This window comes from Protomyctophum bolini (assembly GCF_963924005.1).
Source record: "Protomyctophum bolini genome assembly, chromosome: 6".
Classification (NCBI taxonomy): domain Eukaryota; kingdom Metazoa; phylum Chordata; class Actinopteri; order Myctophiformes; family Myctophidae; genus Protomyctophum; species Protomyctophum bolini.
In genome coordinates this window covers 27,378,904-27,400,882 of record NC_137867.1, presented here as the reverse complement: position 1 = coordinate 27,400,882, position 21,979 = coordinate 27,378,904, and the positions used below count along the sequence as shown (strand labels likewise).

Sequence of the window (21,979 nt, the reverse complement as noted above, 5' to 3'; positions counted from 1 at the left end):
TATTATTTTTGGAGCAATGTGCACTAAATTTAGCATGAATGTTTACCATATAGTCTAACTCTTTTATTTTGGACAAGTAAAGCTGTGAGTCAATGAATTTCAGAGTAAGTGTGGCTTTAGCACGGGGCCTATGCCCATACTGTAATAAATAAATAAATAACATAATTTGTGAGCGAGCCATGCTTACCAAATACCAAAGCATATCCAATGAATCCACACAAGGACTAAAATGTGTTTCTCAGTACTTTCTCATGTGAAGCACTTAGAATTACACAGAAATGTGCAATATAATTAAATGTGAAGCCGAAGGTCTGTGCAAATTTGGATAGTACTATGCCCATAGAATACTAGATAGAAGTAGTAGTTAAGACACCACTTTAAAACGGCTTTTAATATTTAATATCTTATTGTCAAGTTATTTCTAATAATGGTTTGAGCCTGATATAACCAGTCCTTGTCATTTCTTTCTGGACTTTGAAAGCAGTTTTAGCTGCAGTACCACAATGTCCTGAGGTGGCTGATAAGCAGATTATTTAATATTTGAGTCATTATAATACTGATGCTAGATAAAACCAGGTTTGTTTCCATTCCATGCCTGCTTGGAAAATCAACAATGGTGGACATTGTAAACAAAGTGGAAATGCAAATTTGGAACTGAAGACTGAAGAAGAGGAGGAATTATACAAAGTAGGGTGACATTGATATCACAATGAGGACAAAATCAGTTGAGCTGTTCCTGCAGCAATTTCCATTAAAGCACCCATATGATATGAAAGCCTGATTGTTCAAGATTGGTTATTTGTGTGGATAGAAAACACATATGGGAGCCCCAAAAACACAAAAGAAAAAGTAGAATTTAAGCAAAACCTACACTAAACTCTAGTATCGATGACGGCTTCTGCGAGCTCCTGTTATGGCCCTTGAATTTTCCATCCCTTTGTTCAGTGTCAGCTGTAGTATTAGTATAATAAACGCACCAACCTCCCCAGGCAGCAGATAGAATGCTTTAATAGCAGTATAATGCTACAATGGCAAGCACCCACACATCATTTACCTGAAAACCTGTGTGAAACTATTCATGTGGGTCCTTCAAAGGCATTAGGCAAATGGTATTGTGCTATTGTAATTACCCTGTGCTGCCAGTGTAAATGGGCTATGGGGTTGCTCCAGGGTTTTTTGATTCCCGAACACATACTGTATGAAGCCTCTGGGCTAACAACTGTAGAGAGCTGATATTGCTGCTATGAGCTCAAAATTTGAATGATAATTCCAAGTAAGCAACTGGATTCTCTGGGTCATTGCAGTAAAGATTGGGAAATGGAAGGATAATGGAAATGGAAGGCATAAAAACTGATGAATGGCAGTATAGTGTCTCCCAGACAGCTCCAATGACATGTGTGAGATCACCCGTAATTCAGGAGCAAAATGAAGGCATATAGTTTAGAATTAACGTTGGCTGCATCGGTTGATTATATTACTGGAAGCTGAAGTCACTCAATGAATTTCTAATCTCACTGGAAGCCGTGGCTGTTGCTTGGAGACCATGCGATACAATACCTTGGCAGGATTTTCTTCCCGTCCTTTATAATTCACTAAATTGTTGCCATTATGGGCATTGTGTAGGCTAGCCTATGACATGCTGACATTTCTGTTGAGAAATGCACAACTGTCACACTGTGCAATGACAAGTCTTCTTTAGGAATGATTTAGTACAACAGTGTCACCACAGAAAAGCAGATCTATAAGCTCACAATGACATAAAGTAGCCACTTTGAACACTATGGCATCCATATTATACAAAAAACTCTGTTGCACTATAACTATAGTATACAGTAGGAGCCTTGGGAAGTTGGGAATCCGGTCGAGCATAACAAGTCAAGCCTAAGAAATACTGTAATAGGACTCTGGCTTCACAAAAGTAAAGAAGTTGTTGGTTTGAAATATTATGTCAGTTGGAAATTATTGTTGTCTAGGACAGGCTATGCCTTTGTAGATTATTTGAGATTCACATGGTTTGAAATACGTCAATGGTTATACAATTGTTGTCCAGGATAGGCTATGCCTTTGTAGATTCTTTGAGATTCACCATCATCCTCATGTCCTGCCTGGACATTTGCGTGTCCCTTTGCTGGCCTTTCTGGAATATTATATTTCAAACAATACAGAACATTGTTGAGGGGCGCCCCTCATATGTCCAGCTTTTAGTGTGCGTGTGAACACAAACTTTGTCCTAACACAAACATGAAATCATTGATAATGAATGGCCATTTTTACATCATTGTCCCAACACAAAATTAAAATGCCATTGATAATGAATGGCCAGTTTTGAGTGTAAACACAAACATTAAAAGCTGGACATAGGATATGTGATTGGCCGGAATCATCATCACCTTTATTTATACAGTAGCCTACTCGTAAATACAGTTGAGTGAGATGATGTATGATGATAAGAGCGCCCCTCACTTCACACTTTTGTTGCATGACAGTGTTGGTGTGCTGAAAATAGTTTATCTACAAGCTCAAAACGCATGGCAGAAAAAATATCACTGAATTATAAATTAATAGTTTTATATAGCAACAAAGAAATACACTTCCCCCAGACGATGCAATACAAACATGCATTAGCCATTTCATCTATTTGCCTCTATAAGATGAGAGATCTAATCATTCTTAAATATTAAAGATTTTTAAATTCCTGTCGTATGCATTTGAAAAGAATACCAGAAAGAATTAACTTATTCATGTATGATTTTCATGCTACATTACAAGACAACAGCAATGAAAAGTATTATATCCTACAGTATTCAATAATTGATTGATCCTCATGAGCAAACTGCAAACATCCTGTATTTGTTTATTTCATGTCCCCTTTTTCATGCATTTGTAGCATACCGTCTGTTACTATATGTGATCCTATACAGTATACAGGGTGCTGCAAGCCTCAGCAAGTGTGTCCACACTCCAGCACTTTTACATCAGTCAAGGTCCCAGTCTAATTATGTACTCGTTCAAATGTAATAGTCCCCTTGGATTGTACAGTCACAGGAAATTGAATAAAACTCAACATGGGTACAGAGAAGGCAAGACCCCGGTGAGAATTCAAAGTCAGGGGTAGCCTATGTTTCGCTTCAAGTCCCACTGCTCTGTAGCCTATACTGTCCAGTCTATACACCATCTCAATACAAAAATACATGGGTTATTATGCCTGTTCTAACCACCACTAGGGAAAAGCACCAGTTTCTACAGGGCATCTACACTCTAGTCTACAGTACTGCTAGGGATCTACTACACTACAGGCTCACAATGTGTCGCAGCACCAACATAGTGAGCTTTTACATGTTATTTTTGGTGCATGAGCAAAGCAGTGCACAACTTAGTACTGTATATCAAGCCCTTCACACTGCATTTTGTTCAGAGCCAAAGGGCATTTGACTGTAAATCGTTGACATGGTTCTCAGCCCCCAGCAGACTTTGATGTGAGTGGCAAAATAACACATGCCAACAAGATGTTCACAAACCCACCGTCAAACATTGTCATACATGCTGAAACAGACAATATTGCTCAGACTAAAGCCCTAACCACACCAAAGGGTCACAATGCAACTCCTTGGGTCCAAACGGTTGCAAGGAGTTAACGCTAAAACTGTCTTGACACTTTGGTGTGGTTTGGGCCATTGAATTCCATGCATTGAATCACTAGGGTCAACGTGGGTCAACAAGACATATCACACCGCAGGGACAACGCTAAAACTGTCCTTTGGTGTGGTTAGGGCTTTATATACATGGATCGACACATACAGGCATATGCAACATACCACACAGACAGTATACAGAAAAGCTGTAGGCTATTTAATGGTACGATTTATTTGTCTCAGATGGCAGCTTAGAAAATACAATTATTGGAATGATATACTTGCAACTACCATAGGTAAAGAGAACATGAAAAGTAATGGACACAAGTCACACAACAAAGACAATACAAATAAAGTGTGGGCAGAAGTGTGTCTATTGTAATCCATAACCATAAGTGTCTATGGGACATCGCTCTTACCATGTAACACAATGAACGAGCCATCTTTATTTTGTATTCTATTAACCAAACATATTGGAGCTCGATTCTGTTCCCCTTATCCCACAACTTGTGTTGATGGTGACAGTGGGGACTTGTAACAAACAGCATGAATTATAATGGAAAAGGCATATGGGACATTCAATGAAATGTCTGTTTCCTAACCCAGGTGTTCCCAAACCTTTTCAGCTCGAGAACCAAACGATACATTTGATGTCTTCTATGCCATGGACCCAAACGTACAAAAATACATGATACATGAATAACTTAAGCCCCATTTAGAAAATAGTGCAAATAGCCGATACAAACTCAAACAAACACGTCATGATGCTGACGTCATGATGCTGATGTGAGCTTGTAGATTTTGAGTTTTTTTTCATGTCAGATTATTTTTTGTTTCTTTTTTTCTTTCAGAAATTCTGTGAATCATCAGAATTTTGTCAGGAAATATTTTTGAAAAATAAAAAACTTAAAAAGATATTTATTCATGACCCATGGGGACCACTGTCCTAATCCACTGTTATGACTGAATCTCTGTGGAAACACTGCTGTTTATCCACTAGAGGGAACTATGTACTACAGTCTGACAAACAAGGATGATGCAATGCCCTTTTAACATCACATTCATCACTACACCTAATCACAATTTACATTCACAAAGCATTCAATTCAAAGAATGTACATTAAACAATGCGCCTCATGATGCAGTAAGGCATGACATACTGTCAGGGGTTTGCTTGACACAATGGAACAGCTTCTTGACTCATGGGCGTAGAAGTGAGAACTGACATGTTACATGTTCAGTCAGTACCATTATGACCTTTCATTAACACAACGCTATTGGGAGCCCTCGGTCCCTTTGCTCAAGCAACCAGAGGCAGCATTTGTGCAGAAGTCACATAAATGGTTGTAAACTAGCAAATAAATATGCACAATTAAATACTTCATCATCAACAATTCCAGCATTGGCCCGGGGGAAATTAAATTATGCAGGTGGAGAGTAAAATAAATAATAAATGACCATTAGTAAAAGAGAATCAACTACATTCCAGCTCTTGCCGATGAAGAGTGCTTGTAAAGGAAGGTGACCAATGCTTCCTGTGGCCCTGCTTGTATGAGCCATCAAGGCTCAGTGCATCTCAGGATAAAAACAGCTCATCTACAGTACAATACCATGTCCTTCTGGTGCAAAAGTAGAAGCGTCACAGCAATGTATTTCAGTGTATACACTCCTCCCTTGTTTCCAGTTTACACATTTAAGAATCACTATTCACGTGGAAAAGCTCTACGGCTTCCAGCCTTGAGCCTGCATGTCCTGTGCTTTTCAGGGAATGATTCAGCCCACAGGCCTGCTGCAGCAAGTACCTGAGAATAGCATGACTCATGCACACATTTCCATCCATTTTCTGATGTGAAAGGAATCCGCCATTCACTCCCTCTCACGTACATAATTACCATTGGCAATGGCTTTGGCTATGACATTTTCAGCTGTTAGTCTTTGATTAAAACTAAGCAGTGCTTTCAGTAGGTGGTTTAAGCTGGCCTCTTTACCAACCTTCTCCATCCAGACGTTCAGTAGTTCATGGATCCTGTCCTCGTGGTGGAGGTGGTCTTTGCTTTTGATCAGGTTGTCATTAATGCCCAGATGTCTAAAGAACCTCTTGTGGTAATCAACGTCCAAGTCCTCAAAGTATTCAAAACATTTCTTCAGAGACTCCTCGCCTGACCACAACAAATAGAAAAGCGAAAGACATTTCCATTAAGCATTCTTTATTCACTGCATTCTAAATATCGTTGCTGTCGGGTGAAAACCTCATAGGCCTATGTCCAAAATTGTTACTTTTCAGAAATAGCAAAAGTAGTAGATCTATACTTGTGTGACCCTATAGATAATATAGGATATTTAACAAATGAGACGCATTAACAAGAAATTTTGCCTATATAATAATTACATTTGATCATTGGAACTCAGGTTCTATTTTCCATTTCCGGAAAAGTAATGAATACCCTACTTCGTCATATTACAGTGTCACACACACATGTGTACAAAATAGCCGATCTACAAGCTCACAATGCGTCACATATAACATCTGTGGAAAGTAAGGAGGGAGTGAAAGTGATATCATACCATTCAAAGGAATGAGCGATGGAATTGGGTCATCTTCCTGCGAAAGAAAGATAAGGAAATGGTAAACATTAATACAGTTCCAACTAAGCACATTTGCATACCTGGAATTTAAACCATGCTAACTAGCTGGCAGATAATGACCAATGAGCAGATGGGTTCCATGTCTTGCTCAAGGACATAATACCAACAAACCAGGAACGTTTCGATTTGGCGACCACTATTCCCCAGAGCCACCAACACCCATAAATGTATAGCAACCCAATTTCAGAAGTCGATGTACAGAAAAGTTACAGAATTTTAACGATCAAATGGTTGTAAAAAAAATTCACACCTGTGTGAAGTGAGGGGCGCTCTTGTCATATTTGGCAGACCTGATTTTTCCTTTCATTGTCAATGGCAAATATTGAGACGTGTGGGGACAAAAGCTGTATGCCCCTCAAAAATGACACTGATTGATTGATTGGAGAGGAATCAGAATAAGGGGTCAGCCCGACCAGCATAACCTAACCAGACAGACCTTGGGAAGTCTGCTGTTAAAAAGGCAGAGAACAAGCAAAGAGAGGTCTGCTGTTAAAAGAACAAGCTTGGTGCAATTGTTATGGGGCATAGACGCCCAATGATACAAACAAATGGTTAGCCTCACCACCAAAAACATACAAATAAAAATGGCAGGGGAAACATATTTATTCTCTCTATGGAGGAGTTTGGGAAATGGGTCCAAAATCTCACTTTCACAGTGAAATGGCCTTAGTTCACATTTGCTTAGCCAAGTCTGTAACTTGAAAACTATGCACTGTGCAGCCCTATAAACTGTGTTGGGACTTAGTGGCACCAGTATGAGTCATATGAGGAGGGCTGGAGGAGTTTGGGAAACGGGTCCAAAATCTCACTTTCACAGTGAAATGGCCATGGTTCACATTTGCTTAGCAAAGTCTGAAACTTGAAAACTATGCACTGTGCAGCCCTATAAACTGTGTTGGGACTTAGTGGCACCAGTATGAGTCATATGAGGAGGGCTGGAGGAGTTTGGGAAACGGGTCCAAAATCTCACTTTCACAGTGAAATGGCCTTGGTTCACATTTGCTTAGCCAAGTCTGAAACTTGAAAACTATGCACTGTGCAGCCCTATAAACTGTGTTGGGACTTAGTGGCACCAGTATGAAGCCCATCACACACCGTCTGCGGCGCGACGCCGCGCGGCGCCGCCTGGAAAATAGAACTGTGTTCTATCGGCGCGCCAGGCGACGTGGCGCGACGCGGCGGACGGAGCCGGTGTGCGATAGGTTCATTGAAAATAATGGAGGCGGCTGTGTCCGCCGCGCGGCGCGCAGCCGGTGTGTGGTGGGCTTGAGTCATATGAGGAGGGCTGGAGGAGTTTGGGAAACTATATTTGTGGTATTTTGGTACCGTATTTGTTTGTTGGTAATTTTTGTTGTTTGTAAACATTGGAGTAAAATGATTACATTACAATAAAAAAAACTACAAATCAAACTTAAGAAAATAAATAAAGATAAAGATAAAGTTTTATCTTCAAAGCAGTCCTCACCTGGATTGGGCCTTATAGTGCAGCTACAGAGCAAAGTACACCTCATACAGAACATGCGTAAATATATGGCATGAAATATAAGTGAGGTTAAAGTGTGTTGAGGAGTATAGTAGCCATCACAGCCATAGACTACAGAAAGAGCCTTACTGGAGGGTGTTGAAAGTAGAGAACTTTAAAAAGTATAGAATGGGAGAAAAGATAGAAAAGATAGTAGGGTATACTAAGGCTACATGATTGATACAAATAGTTTGGTAGTAGGGCTGGGTAATTAACCGAAATTATACAAAACTGATATTTAGAACCAATAATGTTTTTCTTATATAATCAACAAATCGACACAGGGAAAGTGTTTTTTATAATCGACTGAATCCGTCTAACCACTGCCTTGAAGATCAGCCATATTAATTAATTTTTGTAAATGAATCATTCATTCATTGTAATCAAGGCAAGGTTGAAGTCATCATGATATTGATTTAAAGTTATATCGCCCAGCCCTAGTAGTAGTAGTAGGTAGGTAGGTAAAGGCAGGCAGAGAAGCATGCATGGATGCTGCTGCTCTCACCCTCATGCTCAGCTGCGTGGGGACCATGGAGCTGGGCTGGGGTGAGAATAACGGGAGGTAATAGGTAGAGCATGGGGGAGCGGGTGTGGGAAGCTGGTTGGAGAGGAGGCTGCTTTGCGAGTTACTGGCAGTGTTGGCCAGGCTGTCCCCCAACCCAGTGTCCTCGTCTTCCTCCATGGCTGACGGTTTGCCAGTGGCGGCTGCTCTCACAGCTCGCTGGCACTGCTGAGGGAGCAGGCACAGCCTGTCGTCTTCACGTGTCATTGCATGGTTTTGCCTGTTCTGACTCTCCTCCGTGGAAGGAACAGGCGTCATTTTGTCCTAGAGGAGGGATAAGGATGGAGCAATCCTCTCTAGTCAGTTCGAGACTCCTAATATAGATTGCTTGACAGGGTGGTATAATGCCTACTAAAAGTATGCACTGTACTGTACCAGTAAAGTAGTGGCTTTAAATTGGGCATGTATCTCCTACAGCCAACGTATTGGCATAACTGTGCTGATGTATGATTACAAGACAAGTTGTTTTCTTTCTTTTTCTTCTTCATTAATCCAATAGATGTCTATGGCAGTCCAAAGAATAGATTGGTCGCCTTCATGAAACTTGGCATATTGATAGACTAAGAGGACAATATCCCCTATTCGCACAGAAAGAATTGGAGGCCCTCTCCTCTGACCAATTTCTTGTCATCAAACCGAACCTAGGGATGCATCTCTTCATGGACAACAAATGTTCCACCACATTGCATTTTCTACCATTTCAAAACCTCCCCCCTGGAAACCTGGACACCTGTCATCACAAGGTGATGTGCTGGATCAAATTTGTCTTTCATATAATTATAAGTCCTTGGTTCATGGCATATCATTAGCAAGTACAGATATACCCAAACCCCCAACTACCCATTCATCATCAACATGGCACCTACTGTACATAGCAGCAATTGTGATATTTGTGGATATTTCTCTCCCCTTTAAATCTAGTCTTCCGTTTTTAGATAAAGGTTGCCTTCACAATTTGTGAAATAAAAAGCAGCTTGTACCAAGTCCATGAAAACAAAGTTAAGTAGGTAAGTAGCCTTGGGAACCGATGGTTCCCCAATCACGGGGCCTATGGGTCAGGAGCTTATCTCCTATCCCCTTAGCATAGTACATATAACGGTACATGTCGTAGGGACTTATCCCCAATCCAACCCTTGATGCCGAGTGCCAGGGAGTGACGCATTAGGTAGCATTTTAATATTTGTTGGTTTGACTGACAGGGATTGAACCCCCAACCTAACCTCCCAATGTTAGGGTGGACACTTATCTAGGAGATCAAGGTTATTCTGCCCATGTTCTTGTTTTTAAATTGCTATGGATAAGAGTGTCAGCTGAAGTTTGAAAACAAAAGTTACTCACCACGACAACCTTCATATTTTCATTTCTATCGCTCTGGGAATCTGTGAGAGAGGAACTGTGGAGTGAGTGAGGGCACGCTAAGGCATAAATCAATAACACATATAATTGTCATATTGTTGCATTTAAGATTTGCATGCATCTAGTTTTAGAACTGAAATACATTTTCATTTCAGAAGATTCCGTTTCTGCTGTAGCGGTTTCCATAGAAACTGAAATTCAGACGGAATAATTCAGCCACTTTTTATATGAACCAAATAACTAAAACACCAAAGCCTGGCACAAAAGGATTGAATGTCAAACACAGTTGTATAAGTTGACCAAAGTTCTCACCTGCTTTAGAAGACTTTTTAGATTTAGAAAGATAAAGTTTATTTTTTTAATAGTCATTGCCAAATGTCCAATTGGTCACACTCACTTGCACTAAACAGATTCTGAAATGTATTCGTTTTTTCTGCCTTATTTAGACAATTAGGGATAAGATAAGATAAGGTACGAACGAGTAAGTAACCAAAACAATGATAAATTAAATTAAAGAAAGAAAGAAGAAAAAAATGCATTGACATGAAACACAGGTCTCCAACACACTAACTAGTAAGTACTGTTATATTAAAAAATCACGCTGTCAAATGATTACAGTTTAATCAGATTAAAATCTGCTAGATCCCCTCAAAAATTAATTAATGACCATTCAAACTATGTCCAAAATATGCTATGTTTTTCCATATATTGTTGTGGGAATGTGTCGACTCGTATCATCGTATGCATGTTTTATTCTTCATATCCAGTGTGGCAGGATGGTGTCTCTCTGTCTCTCACCACGTTGTCGTGCTATGTGATTTGACCCGCTGCCCATGTAAATTGTGCAGCCTTTTCTGGAAATAACTGACTTGTGATTTTCCCCCATCCAGATAGGGCTAGATAGTGCAGGGTGGATGGGATTATGGAATGTATGGGGGCGGATCATCCAAGCGGGAACTGCCCATAGATCCGAAGTCCCGTTAGTCCGAACATGCACTGCTCCAGTGCTTGCGGTTAGGTTTAGGTTGGCTCCCGTGCTTGTGGTTAGGTTTAGGTTAGGGTTAGAGATAGGGATAGTAATGACCAATGGGAGGTCGGACAAACGGGAGGTCGGACCAATGGCATGTTACCCATCCAAGCATGGATCAATTGCGTTAACATTTTTAATCACAATTGAATTAACTCAGTTATTTTGACAGACCAAATAAATAAATAAATATTCTGATTCTTACCTGTCTGTGTTTGATGTGTCCGTCTCTTCCAAAGACATACCAAGCCAACCAGCAAAACCACCGCAACCAGTACTGCAAGTGATATAATTATCACAGCTACTGTTGATTGAGCACAAGAAATAATCAGCATCCATTATTACAAAGTGATGGCCTCACGGCTGCAAATGACAATTCCAGTCCATTTGTGGCAACCCACTACATACATTTTTCTTTATCGTTTTAGAAGAAATCCGATTGTGATTGCATTCCTATTATTGTCCATTTCAGGGGGAAGGGGGGGGGGGGCAGCATGGGGTGGCTGTGGCTCAGGAGGTAGAGCAGGTCGTCCAATGATCCCTGATATAGTGTTTAAATTGTTCATCACTTCACTTTGATCACTTAATGATTTCATTACGTCAGGCACGTCACTGGCCATAAGCCAGTTAAGTGACAGCATGTGTACGTTATTTGATCCTTGAAACTTTTTAGACAATTGAACTTTCTTAACAATGAACCTGAAAGACTGGCAAAGGTGATCTGGAAATGCTTTTACTTTGATCAAATATTATTGTCATTCATATTATTGGTGACATAACTGTATACTATGCAAATAAGTTGATATACCAAACTTGAATATACACATGCATACTGGTGGGGGGGAATAATTTTAGCGAAGCACATGCTATTCAGTATACACAGCTGGTATGATGGACATCAATTGGAGCCTTCCAGATGCATATTACACTCACAGTAAATTCCACGCATGGATACGTATTGATGTGTCTGGTGTAGCACCGGCATTAATATACAACTGGCCCTGTATTATTATTCTTTTCAACATTTCTCACGGTGCTTATCGACTATCGGTCTCATATCTCCTTATTAGTGTGTGGTTAGCTCTACAATACTTGTAGCAGAAATGTATTCCTTTCACAGAAAATAAATCAAGAGATGTGTGATTTCTTTAACCAATGAAAAGTTCGAAATTTCTTGTGTGCTGACAGGTGTGTCATGAAGGCTCACTTGTATTAAACCATTTTGGGCGGGAACCCCTTTTGGTGTTAGCATTATGTTATGCTTTAGCTATTGAAAAATAGCAGATCTACACGCTCATAGCGCGGCACTCAAGCTTGTAGGTCTGCTATTTTAATCGAAGAACGACTGACATAGAAACATAGCGTTTTCAGAAAACTGTCAGGATGTAGTAGATGTTTAAGTGCTGTCTGTGTTCCTTTTAAAACATTTTACATGGGTTTTATCTGAGTTGTTTTTAACCTTTTAAATAACCTTTTAAATGGGGTTGCACTGTTATTTATATTTTATTGTGTATTGTGGAGCACCCCAACCTAAGTTTTTCACAATGCTGTACTTGTACATCTGTGTGACAATAAAACTCTTGAATCTTGAATAGTGAGTTTGTTTTGGAACAGAGCCGATGATTCTACATGTCCAAATGAGATGGTGTTGTACCTGAACCAGTGCTGGGGCTGGATGGTAGTTTCTTGCAGACTGCGTTAGCGGTAGCGGTACAGTTCCTCACCTTCACTTCACCTTCTCTACATCTAGTTTAAAAGCACAGGAAAAGACAAAACGAAGGCACAAAAAAATCATTATAACGGGTAAGGTTGCCGGAGGAGCACATTTCATTTGAGAAATGGTTGCCATAAAAAGGAGTACTCTCCCATGATTCATTTGAATGAAATAACTGGAGGGCCTGTTCTATATTCTCCATCCTGTTAGCTCACCTTGAACACTTTTTGCAGATCTCGCATGCCTGATCAGGGGCACAGAACGTCCCTGGTTTGCACTGGCATTCAGTGTTCTGGATGGTTGTACATGGCCTTACAACATACTGGTCTGAAAGGACGACGTGGAAAAAGTTTTAATCTGATGCTTTGAGCACTTATAAAAGGTTACGTGTTGATCTTTTTCACTCACTAGTGACGAATAATTTAAAATCCATCTAGCGGAATTACCTGAACGACAGTTGGTGCACTTCAAACACTGTCTCAGCAGCCCGTTTTCATGTTCCGTATACGTGCCAAAGTCACAATCTTCACAAGTTGCCTTCTCTCCTGCTCTAGTGCATGATGACTGCACATGAGTACCTGTTCAAATACATTGTCAGTCAGTGTGGTGATTTTTAAAGTGTGATTTATGTATACAAAATAAAACGTATACTACATTGTATACAACAATGCCAAAAATAGCAGTTGGCCGCAGACCCCCCATTTGTTGAGACACACCACTTTGCATTAATTGGTTATCAGTGTTTCAATAACAAAATAAATAGAATATTTCTGTGTTGTGGCGTTATCTTTAAATGATCACTTTGGTAATTCCCTGATATGACGACCTCTATCGATGTCCTTCAAACCACTTTAAATATAATAGTCTTACCCAGAGTGCAACAGAAGAAATGGGCATCAAATCCCAGATTACACAAATTACAAGCAAATAAGGGGTGGGCTACACTAAGGACGGAACAATTTGTCTGTCCTGCAGGGAGTTCCGTATTTACTGTTTTTTATCCTCTGAAGGCGAGGTGAAGGGCTGCGTAACCCCTGCGCACACACGGAGAACTAGAGTATTTGCGTAAAATAATTATTCACGTACGGAGCTTACGCACAACCTGCACACCACACCCGCACTCGGTGTAGCCAGGTTCAATCGATTATAGTAGCAGCATATCGTTGCGGACTCCGCTCCGCGAACGGTGCAGAGCCAATTCCGTGCCCAGTATAGCCCGACTGTAACAGTACAAGGACAGTAGGATACATGAAAAGAAACCCCTACATATAAACTATCTATAAATGCACCACGTCTGTCTGTACGTACGTGTACATCTGTAATGCACGTAACTCGAGAGCCGTTCGCCCCACCGACTTCGAATTTGACACACACGTTCCACACCCCCACAGGGAGTGCAGTGCCCGGTCGAGTCGGTCGGACCCACGGTTGTCCACAAAAGGCCTCTGCCCAGGGTCCATATATGGAGCTGGCCTGTTCTGACATCACAACACTCCATATTTGGGCATGCCTGACACAGAACACCATATATAGGAATAAAGGGACACAGACAGATTGGTGGAACGGGTACTCTGACACGGGTACAACGGGTAATGCATAGCCGGGTGGGGCATGGATCTCCAACTTCCATCATTACCGACTCGATGCTCTACAGCCGGGCACCAGTCTAGTAGTAACTAATGCCATGTTCTCTAGAGAAAATGGCAAAGTGCCGTTGCATTCTCATTTCTCACTTTGTATTCTGTGTTTAGATGGAGGTGCAACAGTAATTGAAAATGCTGTATTTAGATGGAGGTGCAACAGTAATTGAAAATGCTGTAATGTGCATGCCAGGAGGCGAAAAGGACAGCACATCTGATATTTTGTTTTGTCGTTTTCTCTAGGGACCATTATCGTCTAAACAGGGCCAAGTCTGAATCATACAGCAATCCAATGATAATATGAATAAATACTACACAAATGTGACACGTACAAGCAAAGTGCAGGGCAGGCCCAAACACAGACAAATGCTTATTGTTAATTTACCTCTAAATGAACACTCAGGATTCTACTATGAAATGCTCAGAAAGGTGAAACTAGATGATCAGGGGAAAAAACAACAATTGAGGATAGAGATGAGGACAAAATGAACGAGATTTGATTAACCCATTTAGACCTGAAGACGATTCTACAAATGTCTTCTAATTCCTGACAGTTTTCTGAAAAACCTCATGTTTCTATGTCAGTCGTTCTCAAACTATTTCATGTCAAGGACCAAATATTTTTCAATAGCTAAAGTACAACATAATGCTTAAAACACCAAAAGGGGTTTGTGAGGTACCGAAATAATAACGCCAATACATGTTTCTTTAAAACACACACACACACACACACACACACACACACACACACACACACACACACACACACACACACACACACACACACACACACACACACACACACACACACACACACACACACACACACACACACACACACACACACACACACACACACACACACACACACAATGCAATAGATTGTCAACACCACTTAGTCTAAATAACGGCCTCTGGCTATTAGGCTATGGGCTCCATCTCATGATGGATTTGAGCTAGTGACAATGCTCTGTCTCGGTGGACTTTGATTGAGCGTGGTTCCATGTGGCTCACCAGCTGGGCACTTTAAGCAGCAGATGTCTTTGTCCTGGTACTCCGTTTCTCTGCAGGTGTGCCGCCGCAGCCTGCTTCTGGCCCCGCCATCCAATTGCTCGCCTTCAGCCAATTCAGTGTTCGACCATGACCGTGTCGCCGCCGTCAGTTTGAGGACCCAGATTAACATGAAAATGACCTGGGAGAAATGTTGTGAAATTAGTAACACACATTTGTAGTTTTGATTCCTTCATTTAGGCTAATTTGAGGTGGGATGTGCTTTGGAATGTCTTGTTTTGTTCTTTTCTGAAAATGTATATATTTTTTAATGATCTTACAACTGTTCCCTCATCTTTCCATGCTCTATGACTGGGAAAACATCCATAATTTAGGGGTGAAGCCACTTCGAGTGCACAAAAGGTCAAAAGCAAGGGCAGCAAGGCCATCAAATAAAACAATATTTTAAGTCCATAGAAATAATAATTAATAAGTGTTAGATGGTATGTTATGTTTTAAATAAAATAAAAGTAAAATGAAATAAATAAAAATAGATCTATTTCACAAAATTTGTATGTATTGTTTTTTCGGGGGCATTTCTGCTTTATTTTGGATAGTACAGTAGAGACGGACAGGAAATAGAAAGAGACAGGGAGTGACACATAGCAACGGTCGTCAGGCTCGGGAATCAAACCTGCGCCTCGCTGTCAGGCTGCATTAGAGCTATGTGGAATTAACCACTAGGTCATCGGAGCCCCCAAATAAAGGTAGTTTGGGTTATTTTTTCCAGTGCCATATAATTTCAATAAAAACGGGACAGGGCTTCACACTGTGGCCTTGAGCATATAATTGTTTGAGGGGCATACTGAGAGGGTATGGTTTGTGGCAATCGCCTCCATTAAATTCCTGCCTTGTGTCCAGGTATTCCCCTATACTACCCGTAGATACCACATGCTATCAGTCTACAGTAGATTTAGATTATACAGTTATCCTCACAAGTAACTGCTTGTTGTTTACACAGCACTCTCCATCTCATTCATGGGACACTTCTAAGTCACATTCTGGAGCAACTTCCTTATTTGTGTTGAGACTTGAGTGTTAAATCCACACTGCTATATTAACCAATGATATGAATGCATATGAGGCCACTGTCTGTGCTGCATGTTCAAAGGTCCCCTGGAGGAATGGCAGGGGAGGGGGGGGGGGGTTACTAACTCACACTGTAGCTATAGGCAAAGTACTGCTCACAATTCGACTAGTCTGTCAGTGACATAATTTGTTACAAAGCTACGTAAATCAAATGCTGCTGTTCTGTGAATAGCAGTACAAGTAAACAGACAGGAATAATAAACAATAGTCTACACAGTGCTTAACCCGCTTAACAACAGACAACAGATCTCAAGTTCTGTTATGACCCACATAAGGCGGATCGAGTCACAAGACCGGGGAATCACACCCAACAGGCTTATTGCTCAACCTTTTCTTTTTTCTTTACCTGTGCCGCCCGTGGTGCCGCCCTACCGCGCTATGCGCACATGCGTACCACGCGCATTAATGATCTAATCTTCTGCATGCCTGCCTGGAAATGCATGCACGCGGTGTGTCAGTCAGTGCCAGGCCGACATGATGCGCCACATGAAGGTTTTACAACCATCACAAACAGACAGTGACTGTCTGCATTTCTCCCATTCGCCTGTGAGCTCTCATCTCGGGAAGCCTAGAGATGAGAGCTGACAGTCTGTGTCTTGTCGGCACGCACACATAATATTGCAAGCATGAATGATTAGGTCATACAAAACATGTACCGTATTGCCGCATGCGTGCACTGTCTTACATGTTAAGACTACATGTGGCCTACTGTGTAAATGTTGTTTTGTCCACACAGCTATCACTCACTATCATGGGTGTTGTGTTGAATGGAGACTCTTGTCTTGGTCAAGGTAAAGGCATATCTCCCCCGGACAGATTGGGACAGTTCATGCTTTTATTTATTCTAGGCTTCAAGCAAGTTCAAGGCCTGATTACCAGGGACGTCATCTTTGTATAACGTTAGTTATACACCCCCCCCCCCCCCCCCCCCAGCGGTGGAAAAAAACTTTATTTACAGTTTGCTAATGAACACAGTGTTTCAGTTCACAACGAACACATTAAATTGTTTCAGCATCTTGTTTCAACATTTCAGCATGATCAATGATAAACAGTAAAGCATTAAATTGTGGCGGTCGTTTATTGACGTACCATTTAATGTACGAGGAAAGTGTTTCTCCTTACAGCTGCACGGCTGATGAACTCGTTGGCTATAACATCCATGTCCAATGCCATCACCATATCGCTGTGACAGTTTATCAGAACAAGGTGATTGAGTCTTGCTTGTCCCATTGTGGCTCGCAAATATGTCTTTAGTCTCTTTAGCCCTGATCCAGGTAAATGTCTCTTTCCAGATGGGTTCATATTTTCGGGCATATTTGCGCCGCGGCTTGCGCCCCCGGGCTGCTGGCTGCTATTAGCTCTTAAAAGAGCCGTTGTGTTGGCGCTGATAGTGCTGTCAGCCTCGGCAGCTACGTGCAGAGTCGGTGTGGCGGCAGCGGGCACTGTACTGTATGCAACATTTATACTCTCTACCTGGCAGCAGAACAAAAGCCACCTGATTAGCATTTGAATGCCCAAGTTGGGCGACCCAACACCTATCTTGGCCCAAGCGCCCCCCCCACCCCCCGTAAAGGTATGTGACTACGTGCATGACAACATGACCAGGGGGAAGGGAAATTCAATTAATTAATTTCAGTGGGTGCATATACTGCATATCAAGATATTGGCTTATTATTTTGCCAGCGGGTGCTTCGGCTCCTGCGCACCCGCGGAGTTGACGCCTGTTGCTGATTACCGTTACTGTTTATAGTCCTATGCCAGTATTGACCAGGGCAGGCATCACTGAAGTGTCAAGCAGTTACACATCTAATCGCAAAAAGTATGACCACATCAACCGTTCCTGACCTCTATCTCCACTGGCTCCAGTAGTTTCAGAACTTATTAAAAAATGCTCTTAATGGGCTAGCCGCAATTTGCAACTCTAGATTTTTTAAATAATGGGATAAATCTAGAGTTGCAATACACTCCATTGACATCCCATTGATCAAAATTGCATTTCCGATCTGCTTGTATTAAACAATGTTAAAAAATCCACTGTAGACATGTTATCAGCTACTTTCTGTCAAGACATTCTGTGTTTTTGTGTGTCTGGGTTTTTGGAAGCGCTTGTCGAAATCACTGAACGGCCCTGCATACCACCTGTTTTGAATTTTCACATAATGGAGGAGACAGCAGCCTTAATAAAAACGAGTGCTTCCAAACTCCAACACTTAATTAACGTCACATAGATAGGTGAACACAGACACACACATTGCTGTTCCTTGGAGTTGTTGCACCACTCAAAAATATCACGGAACAGAATTTCTTGACAAAGTAGCTCATAACATGTCTACGGTGGATTTTTATGAAACAAATGCTTTCCAGTTTGCTTTGCTGTTTGTGATGTCACAGCCTGCAAATCCCATATATGTCAATGGGATTTGCCAGCAGATGTCACTGTTTTCATTGCAGCTCAAAAGGCTTCCAAACGCCAGAGAAAACTCCAGACGACAGAAAACTTTCTGATCTCGTAGGCCTACCGCTACCACTCCAGTTAGATCTTGGATGTCTGCTGACCTACACTACAACACCACCTCAATATTGTGTTTAAATCTTCACTCTAAGATGACTAAGTGAGGTCCTACTGTTTATTATCTTGACATTCATTTGTGTTTTGTTATTTTATTCTTTTTCATTAGAACTTTTTATTTTAAGTTTCTAGTCTTCGGTCAACAACCGTTTTGCCTAAATGTGCTTCACAAATAAAGTTGTGTTGTCGCCAGCGGCGAAATAAAATGGGCACGCGACACGCGTAGACCTAATAAAAACGACAATATGTGGCATAACATTATTATTCCAACCGTAGACAAGACAAATACTATTTAGGGCTACTATTCCGTTTAACCTTTCTCAACTACTGACAAAATGTAGTTTACAGTAACTGACCCCGACAGACCGTGCCGGTTGAGGACAGACCCTCTCTCTCTCCACTAATGGAATGTCACACACTCCAGCCAAAACGTCATGTGGAGCTCAGTCCAAATTGGCTTTTGACAAGTAAACGTGACAACTGCTATGTGACATTCTTTGACTTCATGGAAAACTTGCGAATAAGTAGGTTCACTTTCCTAACTTTCAATAATTTTTCCAAACTGAAGCATTTCTGGTTGAAGGAACAACCCCACGCTTACCAACACAAGAACACAGTGTGTGAGTGTGTGTGTGTGTGTGTGTGTGTGTGTGTAGGCTAGGCCCACCGGCGCTACCCGCGGACTAACAACAAATGTATCCACTTGGCATTACAATCCGCGCTGAACACTTACCATATATTGTGAGGTGCCCATACTGTCAGTAGAGTCGTCGAAAGCTTCGATCATCAGCGACTACATCCCAGCTCAAGTCTTCTAGGAATAATTTGGACGCAACAAGTCAATATCAATAGCACCTCTCTCTCCTGTAAAAAGTTTCAGACCGAGTGAGTGAGTACTAGTTTGAGTTTCCCCAGCGCCGGGAGTGCAAACATGAAGCCACGCCCCCTGCTTCAGGCATCACGTTGTCCGTAGCCTCGGTCCCAGGCTTGCATTGTCCGCGTTCTCTGGCTCTTGTTTTGGTAGGCCGGGGTAATGCAAGTTTAATTTATGCAAATATGTGGTTTCTTTTCATTCTTTTTAATCTTTAATACTAGCTGTATGCACACACTGGCAGGGACCCCCATAAGAGAAAACGTACACATTTAGACGTCTACATTTAGACGTCTACATTTATGATGAAAAATGATGAAAAACAGCGTGCCATAGTAATAGTATGCCGTACGATATGGGCTATAGCCCACGGTCCAAAATGATGAGAAACGAGGCTAACTTTTTTTTTTAAATTTTTCAAAAAACATGGGCTATAACCCATCGTTTTTTTTATTTTTTCATTTTTTTCAAATCCTCAAAAATGATGAAAAACGGCGTGCCATAGTATGCCGTACGATATGGCAGTGGTTCCCAAAGTGGGGTCCGGGGACCCCCAGGGGTACCTGAGGGAGTTCCAGGGGGGACCCATCTATTTTGTTCATGTTCATAAAGTGCTAAAGTGTTTAAAGCAGTGGTTCCCAAACTTTTTCATGTCAAGGACCCCCAAATTGACACTACTTAGCCCGTGGACCCCCATTTGAAAAGATATGCCAGGGCACTGCACAGACAGTTAATGAAGTCTGATACAAGTCTAGAAACAACACATGGAAGATTGAAGCAAAATGTAATCAAAAGTAAGCCGGCATCAAATGACAGAATAAATAGCCTGTATCAAGGCTAGGGGCTTGTCTGGGCAAGTTCCCCATGATGAGCCTAGAGTTAATTGAAAGCTCAGAATTCACTTGGATTTATTTAATTGAACTGACAAAGACAATTGAGAGGTGTTTCTTTATTTATTTGTTTGTTGGTTTCTTAGGGGTATTTATTAGGGGTTCAGTGTCTTGCTCAAGGACACTTAATTCAACACTACACAGGGGCACCAGCGATCGGCGGGTCACGGGTGAACAGTAGCCTACTACCCTTGGCCTTTATGGCTGTTGGCTGACTGGAAATGAGTTATAGGGTGCACAAGTAGAGATAGTATAGTCAGAGATAGAGCCCTAGTGACAGTAAGCCCCAATGTAGAAACAGTTATTTAAATTTTCCAGATTCCACACACAGGTTTATCAGAAATGTCACAAACACTAACTCTAATTGTTCTTCTGTGAGTGTCAGTTGTACATTATCTATTACACAGTTGTCTGTAGCATGGAGATACAGTCACACAGGAAGCAGTTAGTTAAACTGATTCAGACATTGTCAGAAGACGTGAAATGTTGTACTGATTACTATTAGGAGAATAGTTGACATCAGTATGCTGTTTTGACAGTTTGAAACATGGGGATGTATTTATGCTTTTGTAGGGGGGCGCAGACGTTAGTCCGACGTGAAACGGTCCGACACATGTGTGAGTCCGACACATGCGTGGCTGGTTAAGACTCACTTATGGCTCCCAAAATGCATTTCTGGTTACGACACATGCATGGCCGGTTAAAACTCACCCATGGCTTCCGCATGCGGATGGTACGGTTAGGGTTAGGTAATGCCATGAATAAACACACAAGACCCGGTCATAACAGCTCTGCCAATCAAGCATCGCTCTATTGGAACGGTGGGTTGGAGGTGGTTCTCACATTTTGGCCTATACGTTTTCCACCCAGTGTCAATTATCTAATCTTGTAATCCCAGCCAACCTGGGGGGGATCTCATGCTTCCTTCTATGCATGAGGAGTCCAAGCTGCTTCTTTTCACCTGACAGGGTGGAGTTTCCCTGGCCGGACATAGCGCGTGGGAGGAACACGTTATTCCGACCAGTTCCTTTCCCCTCCATCAGGCGCCCCGGCTGGCCAGGGGGATGTAGTTTAGAGACCAGGATTACTCCATGTATTTTGTGAGGGTACCATCATGTATTCATGTGATCAATTATGTGATCAAGATGGCTATGATTGACTTCCAACATTTGAGGACCCTGCATGGGTTCCTAACCCGACCTGGTGGAGATCTGCACTCCAGGAAGCATGCTTTACAGTTTTGTATGCACTTCAGTGGATGTACTGTAAATGCAGCAAATTGTCTTCATTACAGGCACAAACTGGCACAAACTGACCTGGCGGAGATCTGCACTCCAAGAGAAGCACGCTTTACAGTTTTGTATGCACTTCAGTGGAGGTAAATGTAGCAAATTGTCTTAAATTACAGGCA

General features: G+C 41.6%; 1 protein-coding gene across 1 annotated transcript; it reads right to left on the bottom strand.

Moving 5' to 3' along the window:
• Nucleotides 1-3,642: 3,642 nt before the first annotated feature.
• Nucleotides 3,643-19,691, bottom strand: hdr (hematopoietic death receptor). The gene is made up of 10 exons (XM_080766550.1): nucleotides 19,541-19,691; nucleotides 15,114-15,291; nucleotides 12,906-13,037; nucleotides 12,675-12,786; nucleotides 12,400-12,491; nucleotides 10,951-11,049; nucleotides 9,701-9,741; nucleotides 8,306-8,626; nucleotides 6,198-6,234; nucleotides 3,643-5,791 (listed from the first exon to the last, which is right to left on the bottom strand). The coding sequence occupies exons 1-10, from the start codon at nucleotides 19,592-19,594 to the stop codon at nucleotides 5,499-5,501; spliced, it is 1,359 nt and encodes a 452-aa protein (XP_080622676.1). The 5' UTR covers nucleotides 19,595-19,691; the 3' UTR covers nucleotides 3,643-5,498.
• Between the last annotated feature and the right edge of the window lie 2,288 nt (nucleotides 19,692-21,979).